Source organism: Salminus brasiliensis, chromosome 19 (genome assembly GCF_030463535.1).
Source record: "Salminus brasiliensis chromosome 19, fSalBra1.hap2, whole genome shotgun sequence".
NCBI classification, from domain to species: Eukaryota; Metazoa; Chordata; class Actinopteri; order Characiformes; family Bryconidae; genus Salminus; species Salminus brasiliensis.
Window position 1 is genome coordinate 24,966,722 of NC_132896.1, and position 19,455 is coordinate 24,986,176.

At 40.7% G+C, this 19,455-nt stretch overlaps 1 protein-coding gene across 1 annotated transcript; it reads right to left on the reverse strand.

Moving 5' to 3' along the window:
* Positions 1 to 2,502: 2,502 nt before the first annotated feature.
* On the reverse strand, positions 2,503 to 8,633 carry kctd12b (potassium channel tetramerisation domain containing 12b). Its single transcript, XM_072663077.1, has one exon. The coding sequence runs from the start codon at positions 7,757 to 7,759 to the stop codon at positions 6,917 to 6,919; it is 843 nt and encodes a 280-aa protein (XP_072519178.1). The 5' UTR covers positions 7,760 to 8,633; the 3' UTR covers positions 2,503 to 6,916.
* Positions 8,634 to 19,455: the final 10,822 nt, after the last annotated feature.

Genomic DNA, 19,455 nt, shown 5'->3' on the forward strand with positions numbered 1-19,455 from the left:
CAAATTTGAAGCATCTGTATGCATCTGAGCAGGTAAGATGCTTCTGTAGACTTCAACCTTAATTCATCCTTCTGCTGCTGTCAGTGGTGTTATCAGCAGTAACAAGCAGTCAGCCTGTTCCACTGGCAGCTGTCTTTTTTTTAATCATGATTCGTTTTTCTCCATATACCACTACTGTGGTCCTCCGGCTCTGCCACGTTGCTTCTTTGCTAAGCACATCAGTTTCCTGGACAAGGGATTAACCCTAGTCCTGGACTACAAAGCACTCTGAATGGAGGTTCTCCAATTAAAGGCAAACATAGTCCAGAACTATTGCCTATATCTTGGTTCAGGAAACCAGCCCTAATGTCAACGCCTAGAATCAACTCCAGCCCCTTTGTTAGCTCCCTTATAAATGAAGGATACAAAAAGACACATTTGACAAAAAAGGAACTGAGCGAGGAACTGTCCAATTACTTATGGCCCCATGAAATGGCTGTGTCAAGTTGCTGTGATTATTATATGTAATAAGCAGGTGTTTTACAGACATTGCTCTTATCCAAATTCAGAGTGCTTTAGCAACAAAAAAGGCCTATTACTCCACTGCAATGTAAACTCCTAAAAATAAAGGTGCCAAAACTGATTCTTTGGACTGATGCCACAAAAAAATAATTTGGCTTCTTAAGGAAGAAAAAGATCCCTTTTTGTTATTGAGTTGAGTTGGAAGGGTATCAAGGGTATCTTTAGACTCTATGCTATATTCATCACCTAGGGATTAGTAAACAGCGAAGCACTTGTGTAAGTCGCTCTGAATGCAAGTGTTTGCTAAATGCCATCAGTGTAAAAGAGATTTTAATTGGTTAAAAGGTTCTTCACACTCACACATCTCTTTAACAAACATGCTTCTTTATGGAACCAAAAGTGGTTATTGTATGGCATCCCTCAAATAACCTTTTGTAGCACCTTTGTTTCTGAGAGTGTGCTGGTAGTAGTGTAGCCAATGTGTGTTTGCTAGGTTTCAACACAGCATGTGGCGACCAATCACATGTACTCTTAAAGGTGCTAAAAATGTGGGTACTTTATGCGATGCCATACAAAAACAACATTTGGGTCATTGGTTCTTTAGAGAACCATGTTTGAGTAACAGTTCTGTAATCTTTTGTTTATGTTTTTTTGGGTTGCAGGTAGAACTCGTAAAATCTTTAGATTAAACCTTAAAGAGGACTTAAGAAGGATCTTTAGGGCAGGGGTCTGAAGCCTTTCTGCTGTTTGTTCTGAAGTGCACACAGACTTCATTTTAGCACAGCCCAGTATCTTTGCTTGTCAGTCGTATGGGAAAATGTGAAAACTCAAAATTTTAAGGCAACATTATGCACTAAGATATTTTGTGCTTGTTCAAACAATACTGGTTATTTTGTGCAGGCTGTTACATTTACATTTACATTTACGGCATTTAGCAGACGCTCTTATCCAGAGCGACTTACAAAGTGCTTTGCTATTTACCCAAGAAAACCTTAGCTAGTTAGAATAGGCTAATAATTCAAAAGATACCTCTAAGCTTAGACATTACTAAGGTAGGCAGGCAGAACTTCCTTTTTGTTGAAAAGTTGCAGTTGCAAGGCACTTAGCAGTCTTACAGCCTTCAGAACTGAGGTCAGGCAGTCGAGCACTAGATAAACTCCAACTGCATACCTGAGAGAATGTAGCCTGTGGGGAACGACTACACTCTGGCACCCTGTTGAAGGGGTGCCAATGGAAAGGTTTCATACACTGCATGTGGGAGCGCTGTTCAAAGCCCCTGGTGTGCAAGACTGAGTTCGTCCGTGTGCCTTGTGTAAACATAAACCAACCAGACATGTTGTGAAACACAACACTGCTTGAACAGGTAACACAGATAATCTTGTTGGCACAATATCAGGGTGAAGTCCAACAGCCTGACATGTTTTTGCTTGTTCATGCAAAGTAATTCTGATTTCCTTATCTCAGTGACTCAAAATCCTAAATCCTAAAGTGGCTTATTTATTTATTTACTTATTTAACCCAGTTTTACTCCTTCTCTTACTATACCTATATTTATCTCTGTTTTTTGTATTCAATTTAATTCAATTATGTATTAAGTAACTGTGTATTATTTATTTATTTATTTACACATGAGAATTTAGAACAAATACTAATGTGTACTATACTATTAGAAAAAACCCCAAAACACTACATGCCAGTTGTATCATTTTGTTTTTGTATGCTAGACATCACAAGCTTGAAAATGAGCAGGTATTAACAACACGATGCTCTTTCACTGGAGCACTAAACACAGTGTTCTTTGTGTATTCCATTCAATTAGGCCAAATAATAGCAGTGGCTAACTTAACTACTGCCTATACTTCTAGATACATGTAAGGCTGCAAGTGGCCAGTCATTTGCATTACTATTGTCTAGTCTGTTCCTTGGCTGGCTTGTTGTTAAATACTTACCTACTGCTACCATATAGCCTGACATCATTGATACTGAAAGCATTTAAAAGAATTGTGCTGGGGCATTATGTGAAATTTATTGTCTGTTGTGAATGATTAAATAAATTGAAAGTTACATTTATGTAGCGTCTTTCTAAAACCAAAGAACGATTTACAATCAAACTATTAATTGTCATGATCCACTGTTATAGATTTTAACCGCAGTGATAAAAACATACAAAATGATATGATAAAATAATATGCATGGTAAGACGGTGGGAATAATGGGCAGAAGAGGAGAATTTCAGTGCTACGAACACAACACAGAGATTTGAGTGATATATTTGTATACCATATCATATATTCGCCACCTGTGTGTTTGGCTGAAAAACTAAAATAACCTTACATTACAAGAAACATACATTACTGTTTTGTGGAGGAGAAACCAACACCAGAACGTCCCTATCCAGAGGATCCTGCTCTGTTATGCAGTTTTTCTGTCTTTACCTATTAGCCTCACAAACACCTGATAACGTCAGCATAACTGAGCCATTTCTCTGGGTAAGAAATGTTCTGGTGTTGGTTTCCTCTCCATGAAACGAAAAGAGCAGGCATTTGGACGTTTGGGTTTTAAATTTAGCGCCTTCAATCAAAGGAGCAGGTCCTCTTCTTTGGATATAGTGCACCGTAGCACTCCAATGTGTTGTGTTCGAAAGCTGGTTAAATAGCCTGCTGGCCTGTTGAGTTTGCACTGTGAGCTCCTTTATAATCATGCCCTCAGCAGTAGCCTGCTTCAGACTGCATTCACTTCAACCACGATACGACCACAAACCATTTGATAAGAAATGACTGGAAATTCTACAAAATACATGTTCATTTGTTTTTCTACTTATTTTTAAGGGGCAACACAGCAATATTTTACTGGTGCACATGCCCCAGTTAATTGGGACTAGAGACACCCCTGGGAATAGTTGTCAAACCTTTCTTCAGGGAACCCAAGATAGTCCAACCCAACTTAATACACATAATACATAATACATAGGCTTAAAGCAACATTGTGGACCGTCTGGGGAAGGATTTAAGAACCACTGCTTTAAAGGAAAAAAATGTGGTTCTTCTGTAGCACCGACCAAAGAACTACTTATATACTTATATTTGAAGATAAATACATATATGACTTTTGATGCATTTATTACACTTTATTAAACAAACCAGCATGAATAATTAGATCACATCTTAACTTGTTTGGGAGGACGTCTACATAATGAGTCACTATTCATCAGACTCCATTCTCATCTCCAGAACTCCACTAAAGTTCCCAGCACACCAACTCTGCAAGTTAAATAAGTAAGTGCTCAGTTTCCTATACAGGAACACACTGCATATCACTACGTATTGTCAGCACTTTATGATCTTGATGTACATGTATGGGACTGTTAGTTTACTAGTCTGCAGTTACGGCAGTGTCAGTACGGACTATACTGAAATCCACGGTAGGTGCTAAGCATTAACCATACTGAACCCTTTAGGCACACAGTTGAGAGTGGTAGTTTTCAGATTAGGGCAGGGGATTTCCTCTGACGGAAGAGAGGCTTCAAATAAGAACCTTTTCTTTGTCGAGGCGATGCTGTGCTGCGTTAATCAAGCAGAGCCCAGTAAAATGCAATATTCCTAATATTTTTGAGGGGAAACTTTGAGGTTCTCACTGCACCACCTGAGAGTCTAATCCAAAGGTTAATTACTTAGATTAGTCACAGCAACACAAGGGCCGGGTAATCTGCTTTGAGGGAGCTGGTTATACGTTTGTCCTGGTTTCTATTCTCGCCTTGTCTTTTGGTCAGCCTTTGAAGTCGCCACAGAGAGAAAGGAGAGAAATGAGCGAGAGCAGGCGCGAAAGAGACTGTGATCATCGCTGGGAGGAGAAGTGCGCTCAAGAGAGACAAGCAGGATAAAAACGTTTTACAGCTCCTGTCTCTTTCCATTCCTTACAGTTGGACTACATACATACAGCACATGGCAACATTATGATATAACCTTTTTCAGGACAAGAAAATGACAGATATAAATTCCACAAAACCAAGGAAAAAACAGCTTTTCTCCACAGACTTTCTCATGCCAAATAAATATGCACTGCTTTTTCTGTTCACTTTGGTTGTAGGTTATTAACTGAATGCTTTATTTCCTTTCTACAATGCATCTCTCAGATGAGATGATGAAAAACGTGCTTCCAGAGCGGTACGAGAGTAATACACAAATGAAAGATTAGCAAATTTAATTCATCACAAAGTACATCTTCTGTAATTGCGGTTTTATTCATGCTCAGTTAATGACATTTTGCTGCTAACCTTTTACAACACGTAATGCTTTCACATGAACTTCAAATGAGAGTATAGGTTTAAAATGATTAATAAGTCATTTCGATGAATGACTACATGTAGAGCACATGTGTGCTTGTAAAATACTATTGGCTGGAACCTACTGCTGAAGAGGGCGGGTAGTGAAAAATATTCATTTTAACAGAGTTCATATTTGTGCCTTAATAGTTCATATTTTGTACAATTCTGTCCTTAAGAGCTGAGGTAACAACTGCTGTGCAAAGCCACGGCTGTCCTGAGGGTGTACCTGAAAATGTCTCTCCTTCTACTTGGTTTATCTCGCTCTCTTTTTTTTCTCACACCCTTGTTTTCTCTTCGTGTTTGGTGTGCTGCTGCTAATGTGATTGATTTCAGTCATATTAATAGGGAATTCCACTGCTCTTTCTAAATTCCTGCTTAAGTCAGAGGTTGAGATGTAAACAAGGTTATTGGTGTAAAGCAGTTCACTGTAAAGAAATGTACTGACATTACAGCTGTGGTGATGGCAACCAGGGGTCTCAATATCTACAAAGCAAATGCAGATGTTTAAATATGCAAAACCAAAAGGGGTACATGCCTGATCATGAGAAAACAGTAATTAATCTGATAAACCAAGATTTCTTTTTGGACTATTGTCTATTGACTATTGACCTTGTCTCATAACCCAGGCAGCTTATTCATGACCACATTTGGTGAAAATGTTCTGTAAGGAAACTTCTGTAAGGAGACAACACCTGCTTCAGACATCTGATTCCATTCACCACCAACGTCAACAAGCCTGGCTTAAATGCAACACCTCACACTGAAACCTTCTCAATGACTTTGTTTACATCTTAATAAGTTACCTGTGCAGAAATTCAGTGAAATCCACTGCACTGAACATTTCTCACTTTACCAAAAATAAGCACGGATTTAAAGTGAGTTAGTAATCCAAATAAGGTTTGCTTACACAAGCATATTAAATTATGTGTTGGGTCCTTCTTATGACAAAACTGGAACGTGGTTGTACCATGACTTATGTGCACATGTGGTAAGAAACTAAATGATTTCTTTCAGAAAAAGCCTATCAAAGAGTCTGGCTGGAAACCAACCTCGGAAATTCAAGAAAAAAAGCGTAAAGAAAAACACATCGGTTCTGGTGTGATGCCCGACATCTCTGCTTTCAATACTGAACGCTCATGTCACTACTGATACATCTCATCAGCCTTTTCAGGCAAAGTCGTAATCCTTTTGTGTTGGTGCCTTCCTTGGGCTCCTTCTCTGAACCCACCTCTTTCCTTGCTGACCCGTTTTGGCAACAGAGCAAATTCCCTTCTCGTTTAACGCTATTTACTAGTTACACATACCATAAAAGAGTATAGCACAAGGTTAATTTCTTGCTAAAAACTGCCTAAAAATAATGAATATCAGTTACTCTTCTGGCTTCATAGTGACAGATGAAGATTATTTACATGCAGTCTCATTGCAGATTGAGAGTGACATGCCTGTCCGGTAAATAAAGAGAGATTTACTGTATGGCTCATACAGCTATCGTGTCTATGTGCTGGTTTCCTACTAATTTTGGTCCTCCCTCCAAAAAAAACCCAAACAAACAAATAAACAAACAACCCCCCGACACACTTTTCATAATGCCAAAATGCCACTCGGCCGAGGACGCGTCTTTTTCACTAGGGATGGACAACATTCCAGAAAGCTTAAAAAGATGTCCGGCTTTTTGGTTGACAGAAGGCAGAAGAGAGCCATCATACAGGGTAGAGCCGAAAGCCCTCTTCCGAGCCCTTTCAACTGGCCCTTTCATCACCTCGAACAGTTTTGTAGCAAAATGAACACCACAAAATAAACTCTACAGTACAACACTGTACTTCACGGAGGCCAGGAATTCTAGAGGTGGTTACACAAGAACTGGGAGCAGTCTCTGGTTGAGGGGAAGGCTGTGGTTCAGAAGGGGTGGTGAGCTTGAAGGGAGGGAGGGGAGTAGTTGACCACAGCAAGGGTTCTGCTGAGGGAAAGAGTCTGGATGGAGGTGTGTGGGGTGATGAATCTAGAAGCAACTACATCAACTACATCTCATCTCAGAGAGAGCGAGAGAGGAGGCAGGAGGCTGGGAGGAGGCGCAGGAACAGAGGTCTGAGCTCACTCACGGTAGAACACATATTCAGTGTAGCTGGTCCAAATCTTGTCGTCTGTCTGGTCGTGAGCGAAGGCGCAGGTCCCCGTCGAGTTGCAGGCCACCATATGGAAGCCGGCGTCAGCCAGCTTGTCGAAGGCCTGCTCGAGGAAAGTAAACTTCAGGTAGTAGCGGGAGGTGTAGCGCTCCGGGGGCCGGTCAGGGTCCCGGCTCTCATTTAGAGTCTCCCCAAAAACCTCCTTGGCCAGGGAGGTCTTGCCACACACCATAATCCGAGCCACTCGTCGAAACTTGGCGTCTGTTTGGCTGTCGCGGCCCAACGTGTAGGAGCCCCGGTAGCCGATGGTGATGAAGCCCGAGCGCTTGCCGTCACCACCGGACACTAGGCTGGAGCAAGCAGCTGCAGCTGCCCCCAGGTTGCGGGCAGTATCTGCGCTGGGTGACGACTCCTCTGGGTCACTCTGGCAACCCTCATCCCCCAGTGAGTTCTGCTTGCTAATCTTTGGGGCCAGCAGCTTGACCAGCTCCGGAAGGTTGAAGTACTCAGCTTCCCGCTGCAGTCTGCCCCGTTCTGGGAAATGGTCAGGCAGGACAAGCTGCTGGTCTCGCATATAGTCCAGGATATAGCGGAAGAGGAAGCCATCGCGGTCGACGAAGAAACGACCCTTGGTATCTCGAGCCAAGCCTTTCGGGCTTTTCTGGCTGAACATCTCCCACAACAGGGAGTCTGGCACGCTAGTAAGGGTAGAGTAGCGGGTTATGTACACCTGGCCCCCTACATTTAGTTCAATAATCTCTGGAAAGGAAAGGTCCTCAGGAACGCCGCTGGAGTTGTCAGGTAAAGCCATGGCTGAGGAGGCTGAGAGAGGAGGCTGAGAGGAGGCTGAGAGAGGAGGCTGAGAGAGGAGGCTGAGAGAGGAGGCTGAGAGGAGGCTGAGAGAGGAGGTGTGGGCTCCTGAAACAAAGCCAACTCCTTCAGGAGAGGAGTACGAAGCCTAAAAAGCCTCCCTCTTACACTCTGGTGACTAACTGGTACTGAATTTCACACAGAGCTGAGGAAAAGACCTATATTATGAGAAGTGTATCTGCCAGCCAGCAGGAGGATGGAGACCGAGTGTAGTCTCACACACACTCACACACACTGCCGCTTCACTTCACAAACGCAGTCAAGAGTCAGGGTTTAAACCGTCCATCAGGAAAGGGAGTTAGGAGAAGACGTTGAGAGCCCAAATCGTCTCTGCCGTTGTGGTCTTCAGCCCTGCTTCGCCGCTCTGACAGAAATCAGTCTACATTCTGCTCGAAGACTTTAGCAACTCCCGGTTCCTCGCTTCGAAATCACTCCGCGCTCATTTAACTATGTCCATCGCCGCGTTCAAACTTCGCTCCGGTTAAAGATAAGGACGAGGCTGGGATCAGTTTGGAAGAGAAACGTGAACGCCGAAGCCTCCGACTCTAGTCCTTCCATAACTGACGGGTCTGAGGCGACGGTCCTGCCCTCGCGAGCTCACGAGCTCTGCTTCGCGCTCACGCAGCTCCAACTGCCACAGCGTTCTATCCTCTAAGCCACGCCCACGCGCGCGCGACGTCACGGCCACGACGCTCCAGGTCCAAACGGTCCACCGGCCTTAACACGCTGTGAGGAGCCCCTCTCCAGGCTGAGACTGAGTGCAGTGTGAGCATGACATAGAACATGCTGTTCAGGAAAGCCCACAGAGCACAGTCCGAGTGTTTATACCGCAGCTAATGTCAACGAGCCAAATGACTGTCGATGAGAAATGAGTGTCTCCTCTGGGTCTACAAAATACCGCCAGTTAGCAGAATGTCTAAATACGGTGCGACACTGACACCTAGTGGAGGAAATCAGTAGTTAATAAGTTCGTTAATAAGGTGCACAGAGGATTGGGTAGTTGTAAACAGTCAGTCTGAGTGGTTTGACGTGAAATGGTTAAAGGTGGAAAATGTATCGACTGGAAGTGATCGGAATCAGGGGTGAGAAAATGATCTTATATGTAATATTATTATGGTAAGAGACACTCGACTCAGGCATAATTTTGGTTGCAGTTTTGGAGTGTTGGGATCCAGTTTTCTTAACGTTGCCAAAACATTAAACATTAAATTAGAAAAATAATCTTTGTTACATTATCTCAACTATACTTGCACATTCCACATTAACATTATCTTTAAATATATATTATATATATTATTATTATTATTAATTCCATTTTATTATATTCTAAGAAAATTCATTAAATGTTAAAAAAGACGTAGGTTCTCTAAAAGATCTTGCCAACCTTTATTTTAACAATCAAACATTTTTAAACAAGATTTTGTACACTTTAATAGTGCAGCCAGCAGCTCTCAGCGAAAAACCCGTTTTTTTAATGAACCATTAAATGTTTTAGTCTGTAGTTCTGTTCATTCTTCATAATCCTGTTTTCCATAAAAAAAACTTTCTTTAAATATATGTATGACTGATAATATTTGCTATGATATTTAAGATATTTAAGATTCAATAATGACACAACTCCCACTGCTAAATCAACTCTAACATAATAAAATAAAATGTTGTTGTTGAAATGAATAGTAGTAGTGCTGATGTTGTTTGTGTATTTACACATATATTGTCCTAACTAGGCCATACTGGGCAGCTAAAAGCCAAAGGTTTCACCAACCCACTCACATGTGATGGAGTTGCACTGCACGCATAACAAGTTTCAATAATGCTGATAAGCCCTACAGACCTTCTAGATTCAAGATGTTTAGTTCAAGGTCTGAAATATTATAAATGTGGAGCACAGAACAAGAATTCAATATATAGTGAGCAACTTACATTTTCCCAAATTTCACAGGTTTTTCTCCACCTCTCTGATGATAATAAGATAAGATAAGATAAGATAGTCCTTTATTAGTCCCGCAGGGGGGAAATTCACAGTGTAACAGCAGAAAGGGATAGCAGGACACTCAGTTACAAAAATTTAGATAAATAAATAATTTACACTATATACACACAATATAGATAAGAATTAAAAAAGCAATAAACAATATTATTTACAGTAAAAGACTCTTAATTGCACATGGGGGTGCGATATTGCACATAGTATTCCCTGAACATGAACATGTGTGTGTAGTTAAGTGTGTGTGTATGTGGTTAAGTGTGTGTGTATGTGGTCCGCTGGGAGCAGTGCTGGTTGTGTAGTCTGACGGCAGCAGGAAGGAAGGACCTGCGATACCGCTCCTTCACACACTTGGGGTGAAGCAGCCTGTCGCTAATAACAAGCAGAACGACCATCAGAGGTGGCAGAAGTACACCTCTGTCCCATACTCAGGTTTTGGGGCTTTGTTTCATGCACCTGTATGAGAATGCAGTTTTCTGGAAAAGATGGAAGTTATAAGGATTTTCTTTCACCACTATAATATTCATTTTATGGAATAATAAAGTAATTTAGCAATTAAAATAAAAAAATAAATAGTAACTGTTAAATAAATAGTTACTGTTGCTTCATACATATTGTGCCAAGTCTTAAACAAATAGTATTATTAATAATATTATTTATTACTATTAAATAACAACTGCCAAATTAAAAATACTCTATATGGACAATAGTATTGGGACACCTTCATTCTGTTTCAAAAGTTACAAAAAAGATTTTAACCTGCTTTTGTTGGAATGAAAAGTCTGTAAAACAAAAACACAACAGTGACAATATATTGCAGCAGTTACAGCAAAGATAAAAAAAAATGTATAACATACACACACACACACACACACACATTGTATACCTGCATACCCCGCAGGTAATTATAGCCCAATCATCCCTATGCAACACCATCTCCAGTCTGAAGTTACTATGCAAGGTGAGCTATTACTGGTCACACAATATGCTTATAAACTCACAGTCTTCAATCTTCAATACTGATAGCAATAATACTGTAAATAAAAGTATTTGCATGTTGTACCACCGATTTTCATACTTTGGACACAATTAATTCTCCAATATAGACAGAAAAAATAAAAAAATATCCAGCAATACCACTGTGTCTTACACACTTATACCGGCATCATCCATACACATCACCATACCATAATGAATGGATAGCATAGTACTGTGGCCAAAATCTTACCAATAATTATTGGAATGGGGGGGGGTAGTAAATTATACAGCAGCCATTGACTAATCAGTTATTGTATATATATTGGCTGGATAATATTTAGATAGTGTATCTGACGTTGCATCTTCCCCTAAAATTGACAGCTGAACACAATTGGCTTGTTACTACATTTATTCTATATTTATTCTAACAGATGAAGTAGTGTCAGGAGTTAGAACTGATATCCTGCCCATTTTCTCTGTCCCCTGGGGGGGGGGGGGACGACTTTCCCTGGACTTTCAAACCCCCGCCATAGAATGTAACACTTGAAAAGTATTTGGCTTGGATTAAATTTTTTTAAGAATAATTGACAGAACTTTCAAAGAATTAATGTCAAGAAATAGACCTGCCATGTTGACTCTGGCTAATCAACTCCTATTATACAAATCTCACATATTCTCACATATGCCTAATGGCACATTGCACCTATAAGTAATCTCATACTTGAGAATGATTTTTTTTTGTTTTTTTGTTTTGTTTGGAGAACTGACCCTTCAGATAACTGACTTTTCAAGTCGTCCACATTCAGCGGCTGTCTGAAACAGGACTGGAGCCTTGCAGCAACCTTGTGTTTGTCTGGCCTTTTAACACTGGGGCAAAGGATATCTGGTACATCTGGTATGTGCTAAATATGCTCACAGAACACCTCAGGCTTCTCTACCACAGGTCAAAAGGCTGCATATGTTAACAGCACAAAATGCTCATAGGAAGTGTACAATGTTGCATGTGTAAAGGGCAAACTGTCTCCGTTCAGTGGCTTCCAACTGAATCCAGGCCAGATCTGGTGTGAATGGACTGAAACTGAGAAGCTGGGAACTAATCTTCCTGATTTGGCTAGATGATAATCTGATCCCACTTTTTTCACAGAACCACAGAAAGAATTATTTTCATACATTTGCATTACCCCAAGAAACAGGGAGCTGCTGAATCGTGTCCATTTGTAACATACACAAATGTGTTACAACTGAAGGCAGGTTGTGCTCTTCCTGATACTGCTCAATGAAAAAATGCATCTGTACTCAGAGTTAGATCAGTGTTCTCTGATAAATGATTCAAATGCCAGTCCAAGGATTCAGAATCCATAATAACCAGAGTAATGTTTTGTGCACTAAATGAGTGCTTTAGCCAGGGCACCACATGTTCCACAGTGCAGATGAGTCTCATGTCTGTCTCCAATAAACTGTACAATACTTCTTCTTGGCTGCAAACATCTGTCAGAAAATCAAGACTGTCTGGCTTTGACATACCAAGGTGTCACTGTGATACCCCACAGCTGCACAGCATAGCTTAGCGTAGCCTATCGAGCAAAAATTATTATTTTTCTAACTAAATTATTATTAGTCTAGTGATCATGATAGCTGAAGAGGTTGTACCCATGGGGCCCTTCCCCCTACACAGTTCCTTTGGCTTCTGCAAGTCTTGACATGGCTTTTCAGCAATGTGGTATCTCAGACCATCACGCATGGCTGTCATCTGGCTGCCAACACAGTTAAAAAGTTTAACAATGCAAAGAGCAAGAGAAAAAAACAACAGGTAGAGATAAATGTAAATTGCAGAGAACAGGCCACTAAATCACTGTTTAAGGGAATGTCAGGGTTTAATATCGGTCTTGGTGATGGAGCTACTGGGGTACTGTACATTACATGTTAGGTATTTGAACATCTGCTTCCTGCTACCAAACTACAAATACTTCATGCCAGATTTCTCCTCAAAGCTAACAGTCTACCAAGTGCTGTTCTTAATGATTCAAAGTTCTGGGTGATGTTCTTCAAGAATCTTAAGAAGACCACACTCAAGACTGTCCACTACATTGTGTTTGACCTGAACTCCAGTGGTCCAATGTGCAAGCCTGTACTTTACGTCTGGACATCCAGAATTGTACTTGCACAAGCCTCCTGTAATTCCAGGATTACCATATTAGGCTTTACATGCAGACCACGGAAAGCTGACCCAGACTCCTGACCAAAAACACTTCTGAGTCAGCCCTCCCATTTTACTTGAGGGTGTGGGCTACACTAGCACATTTACAATTTACAATCAGGGCGGCCCCAAACTGCACTGGTAGAAGATCGGAACACTAAAGATTATAGACATCCCACACTATGGAATAAACCCTGATACTGGGAAATCTCTGTAGTTAAAGGTCAGACAAAAACTGTTAAGAGTTTATTCCATGCTAACCACCTCTGACACCACATTCTGAAAGTGTAGTCATTTTGCTTTGCTGACTAATATAGCTGTGCTAATGTGTTAAATCTCCACCCACACAAAAATCTTACCCTAGCTAGTAGGCCAGAAACCACAGCACACTGTCTTCCAGCTAACTGAGGCAAATAAATGGTCTTGGGAGTAACTCAACAGCTGATATCAAATATGCTCTCAACATTGCACGTAACTTAAAACCATGCTTATCCCTTGACAGTGCACACACTGGCTGGTTTACATCACTGCGATGCCCCATCGATGCATAGCATAGCTTAGTGTAGCCAACAATTTAGAACAAATAATTGTTTTGTAATTATTCTTGAGTCCTACCAGATAGCATGGTGCACAGTTAGCTAGCTGAAGACACTGTACCCGGTCGGCCCTTCTCCTTAAACAGTTCCTTTGGCGACATTCAAGTGGTGACATGGCTTTTCAGCACTGTGATAAAAAAAAAAAACCTTTTTATATCAGCTTATTTTTTTTTATATAATCGGTTTTGTTAAATAAAAACTATATAATGTTATTTTTAAATGAATATTTTAATGATATATTTTTTAATAGTTCAACTCACCCTGCCATGTGGAGACTTTAACCTGGCTAGCACTCTTGGATGCATGATTCAGAACAGTGTTTTATTAAATCCTTAAATGGTTCTTGGTCTGGTTAAATAATTCTTCAAATACAAGAATAACTTCCTGTAAATGGTTCTTCATAGGACCTTTAACAAATGGTCTGCTTTTCACTCTTGTTACAAGTCAAAGACCGCTTTGACTCTGTACTATGTAGAACATTTCAAGAGTGTTAGGCCTTTAAACAGTCAGCTTTATGAAGAACTTACACTATGACCCTGTTTACAGCTGGTCACTTGATGCCTCTTGAGTATCAGGATTATATCTAGGTCAAGTCACTCAAAGATGCATGTGTAAACTATTGGGTAATTTACCACAGGCTGACTAAGATAAAACTTGAAAGAGAGAGACAGAGAAAAGCACACTGAGGGAGTAAGAGTAACATCCCCTCCCCCTAACCAATACACCAAGACTTCTTCAAAAACATTATACCTTTACGAAAATGATATGTAAATCAAAGGTATCTACGATCAGTCATTAAAACTTAATACTAATGCTTAAACAGAAAACTACTGGATAGCATCTATCAGTATGACTGTGTCAGCAGTGTCAAGCATGTTCAGCTCCACTTTGGCATTTCCCACAGCTTAAAGATGAACACAATAAGTTCTTATCTAATGTCACCGTGTTCTTCTCAACAACCAGTCCTTGAGTGTCCGAGAATCTTTAAGTGTCTTAGAGTCTCTGAAACGGGGAAAGAGGGGAAATGAAAAAGGTGCCATACACTTCACTCAGATAGCTTTGTGTCTTAACGCCAGGACTGTTCGCAGAACAGCCAGGAGCTGAGGAGCAGCTTCTCTGCTCTTCAGGGCCACGTCGTCTCACAGCATTCAACAACAGAAAACACCCCGTCCTTCACAAGATTCCTGTATCAGCTTAAACAGCCTCCAAAGCTGCGTGCCCTTGTCATTGAGACCGAAGTAAACAGAGCTAAAGAGAGTGTATATTACATATCACATCGCTGCTGTCAGATGAAATACGTGTATCTCCATTTCTTTCTGTTTTTCAGTTTTCTCCGTCATTTGAACTCTGTAGTTGTTCTATACATTATATGAATAATTCTGGAAAAATAGACCAATAGAATTGCTTTAAATTACTTGGAATAAACTTTATAATTTAATAATTTACATTAAACTTAATAATTTACCTTAACTTTCATTCAGAGTTGAGAACATTTTTGCCTTCTCCTGTAAAGTCAAGTCAAGTTAAGTGGGTTTTATTGTCATTTCAACTACATTCACAGTACACAGTGAAACTCACCCTTTTGGAGATACATGTTTTTCACTGGACAGTGATGATGTGTAACAGGACAGTGACTCTTGTCTCCAACCTCTCCCATCAAAATGCACCTATGATGCATTAAAACGGATATATAAATCTGAACGCTCAAACCACTCAGGACCAGGAGGTGGTCTTAGATGCATTGTAGCTACTTGCTGTAGCAGTGTCCCAGTAAACACCTGTAATAATTGCCACACAATGACTGAATTTGCATTTTCTGTCCCACACAGCAATCATATTTCAGTCTGACTAACTGGAGATGCCTTTGACTACCTAGTGTAAATGCTTGTGGCTATCAGGATACAATCCAGATACTAGTTACATGAAATGAAATGGTCTATGAAACAAAAAGATCAAAAACTGTTACAAATCAAAAATAATGATATCAAGGTAAAGAACCAAAAGCAATGAAACAATGATTAAAACAAGACCATTAGCGATTAATAGATTTTGGTCTGCAACTGATATTGATCAAATGTCCATTTTAGTCAGTGGCTGGAATTTGCAAAGCGCAAAGTGAAATGATGTGTTCAGCACCAGACATGACATAAAATAGACATAAAATTCAACTTCATCAAGTTTGTTGCTTGTTCAATCTGTGTCGGCTGGCTTTGACATTTACATTTAAGGCATTTTGCAGACGCTCTTATCCAGAGCGACTTACAAAAGTGTTTCGCTATTTACCCAAGAAAAACCTCAGCTAGTTTGAATAGGCTAAAAATTCAAAGATACCTCTAAGTTTAGACACTACTAAACACAATAAGGTGACCATAATACTCTACTATTTGCCCAAGTACTCTGGGTGCGGATTGGCTTTTGTCCATTGCCATCAAGTACTGAGGGGCTGGCCCATTCTTGGCTTTATAGGCCAGTGTCAAGGTTTTGAATCTGATGCAGGAAGCAGCTACAGTAAGCCAGTAACATGGCTGAATTTAGGAACGTTGAAGACGACCCGTGCCGCTGCATTATGGATAAGTTGCAGGGGCCTGATGGTGCACAGAGGGAGACCAGCCAGAAGAGAGTTACAGTAATCAAGTCTCTAAGTGACGATAGACTGAACGAGCACCTGGGCGGCCTCTCTAGAGAGGAAGGGTCTAATTCTCCGGTGTTATACAGGAGAAATCTGCATGACCGAGTTACGTTTGCCACATGACTTGAGAACGATAACTGATCATCCCTGACTACACCAAGGCTTTGAGCTTTTGTAGATGGAGAGACCAGTGAGTTCTCAAAAAAAAGATGGCCAGATCATTTGGAAGTCCAGCAGTTCCCGGGATGTACAGCAGCTCCGTCTTGCTGGGGTTAAGTTTATATTATGTTATGAATTAACACAGAGACTCAAAAGCCCTCAGCTCTGGAAACACACTAGCACCAAACAAAGCATGGAAAACTTGCAGCCACACTGGCCCTTTGCAGATAAGATTTGTGACCCCTGATGTATTGCACTGTACCTTGTTTAAAAAGCAGTCTCAGAGACATTGGAAAACTGTACACTGTCTGCAGCACTCCAAACGCAAGACATCACAAGCATGGGAAATTGAAAACACACTGCTTTAGGTTCCAGATATGGACGAAAAAGAGAACTGAAAATGTTGAAACTTGTAACAACGTATCCACAGTGCATCAAACTCAAAGATTTTTCCCACAACATGGGCTCTTTAAAACCCAGAGAACCAAATGAAATATGAGAATATATGCTGCATACAGGATCACTGCTCCTATTACAGAAATAATCTACTAAATAGTGTGTCAGATATTGTGTACTGGTGGGAGAAATTCATGTATGCCTTTTCCTCCATTCAGTTCACTGTGTAGCAAGTACTATGTACAGACCTGGATTATCAAATTATCAGCCCCTTTGGCACAAAGGTGTAGTGGGCCCCTATGTTTTTTTTTTTTTTGTTTGTTTTTTGTGGTGTGGGTATCAGGATTCATGTTAATTCTAACCCTTTATGTTAATTCTAGCCTTTCTACCAAATAGTCAACACCTCTGTCATATGCACTGATCTATTCAGATCAAATGTGACCAAATGTTTTATCTATAAACAATCAACTTCCTCCTGGCTTTCCTATTAGCAAATCCCACATCACATCAAGCTCAGATTCAACACTTACCTCAGCCCACCTACTTATGCTGTGGAATGCAGTGGCCCTACACTTAATAAAAATGTTGTGAGTTTGCTTGTTGATTTTTCCCAATAAAGCCGGATGAGACACAGTATCAAACCATGCAGACCCCTTCTGTAACCTCACTGTTTGGCCCTTCACTTGGTTGCTGTGTGAAAATATACGTTCTGCAATAGCAGTGCCTTCCTATCTTCTTTTTTTCTTTTTTGCTTAGTGCCTCCACTTTTTTTACTCTGTGCTGTTAACGTATTTCACATTTTATCAAAGTTCACTATATAGCAAACACTATGCTCAGGCCTGGATCATCAAATTATTGGCCCCTTGGCACAAACGTGTGTAGCTTTCTACCGGGTTTGGAAGGCCAGTGACTCAATTACTCCATTTATGTTCAATTACTTGATTACTCCCCCATCACTATCACTGCCCCCAAAACTAGGAGGGTGAAGACTAGCACTCCTCCAACATGTCAGCCTCCGCCTTTTTTCAAACTATCGCTGATGCAGTATTGCTAGGTAGCCAGGGCACTTGGAGGAAAGCACGACTCCCCAGCTACGATGCGACAGCTAACAGATGCCTGTGCGGACCACCTCACAGTAGGAGTGTTGTGGGGGAAGAAAGTGCCCTCAACCCACCCTTAAGAAGGCAAGGCCAATTGTGCTCTCTCACACTCTACTTGCTGATGGCAAGCAGCACAACCCAGGACTCGAACCAGTGATGCTTGGATCATAGTGCCAGCTCCTTAGTCCACCAGTCCACTAGCTTTATTTACTGCCAAGTTGCTTGCATGGGCCCTCTAGTGTCCTGGGCCCCTGGGCACATGCCCATAAAACTCATGGGATAATCTGGGCCTGACTACCTGGTCAATAGAAATACAGCCCTACATTAATGTTTGTTTGTTTTTTTCCCACCATAAATATAGTAAGCAGCTACAAACTCACAGCAAAATTTCTGAAGAGTTGCGTATGAGGATAAGGTAGGAAAACAACAGTCATTTGGAAATGTGCTTCAATTTTCTGAGCAAAATACAAGCAAAAAAATATTAAAATCACTATGCAAATATATATATAGGAATATATATATATATATATGAAGCTGTGTTTTTATCTGTCATGCTTTTTGTCATAAATTCCATACCACTGGCTTTTGTGACGTGAGCTCTTTCCATTCAGAAAGGCTGCACCCTATTCTAGACATATACTATATCTTTAAATGTTTGTGGAACTTCTAATGAATGCATTCAGCCACATTAAGCTGTACTTGTTGACACAGATGTGACACTCATCTTGTCTAGTCCTTGTAGAGAAGTGTTGTCAATAGAATAGAACTCTTTGGAGCAGACAGACATGAGCCTGTTGGTACCATAATACCAGGCCTGGGCTAGATGGATATAAAGCCCCCAGCAATGAGCTGTGGAGCAGTGGAACTGTGTTCTCTGGAATGATGGTGCTCCTTCCAATACTTTTGGGATAAGGTGGAGATGTGATCGCCCAACATCCTGACCTTAGTAATGTTCTTGTGGCTGAATGAAATAAAATCCTCATAGCAAAACTCCAAAATCTAGTAAAAAGCCTTCCCTGGGCAGAATACCCTCGATTTCAGAAGAAACAATTAATGAGCAGGTGTCCCAATACATTTGTCCATATAGTGTAAAATATATACTTTTGTCTTTGTGGTCCAACTACCTCTGCTGTGCTGGTCTCACTTCACTCTTGTGTCTCATCACACAAGATATCTCATCACACCTTACAAACACTCTCCACCCCATACAAACACTCTCTGGACCCTGCACGTACTTGAACTGTGACCTCTGCTCAGTCACACTGCACCCACCTTCTCCCCATCACACTACACTTGAATTCACATCTTACCCCGTGTCTGTATGTAAATAGTAATGTAAACACTTCTGTTATATATTAACCTGTACATTGTATGTATGGTTTATGTATAGTGTGTGTATGGTGTATGTATAGTGTGTGTGTATACTGTACGTATGGTGTATGTATAGTGTGTACAGTGTATGTATGGTGTATTTATAGTGTATCTATAGTGTATATAGTGAGTGTATGTATGGTGTGTGTATAGTGTATGTATAGTGTATGTATGGTGTGTGTATAGTGTATGTATGGTGTATGTATAGCATATGTATAGTGTAT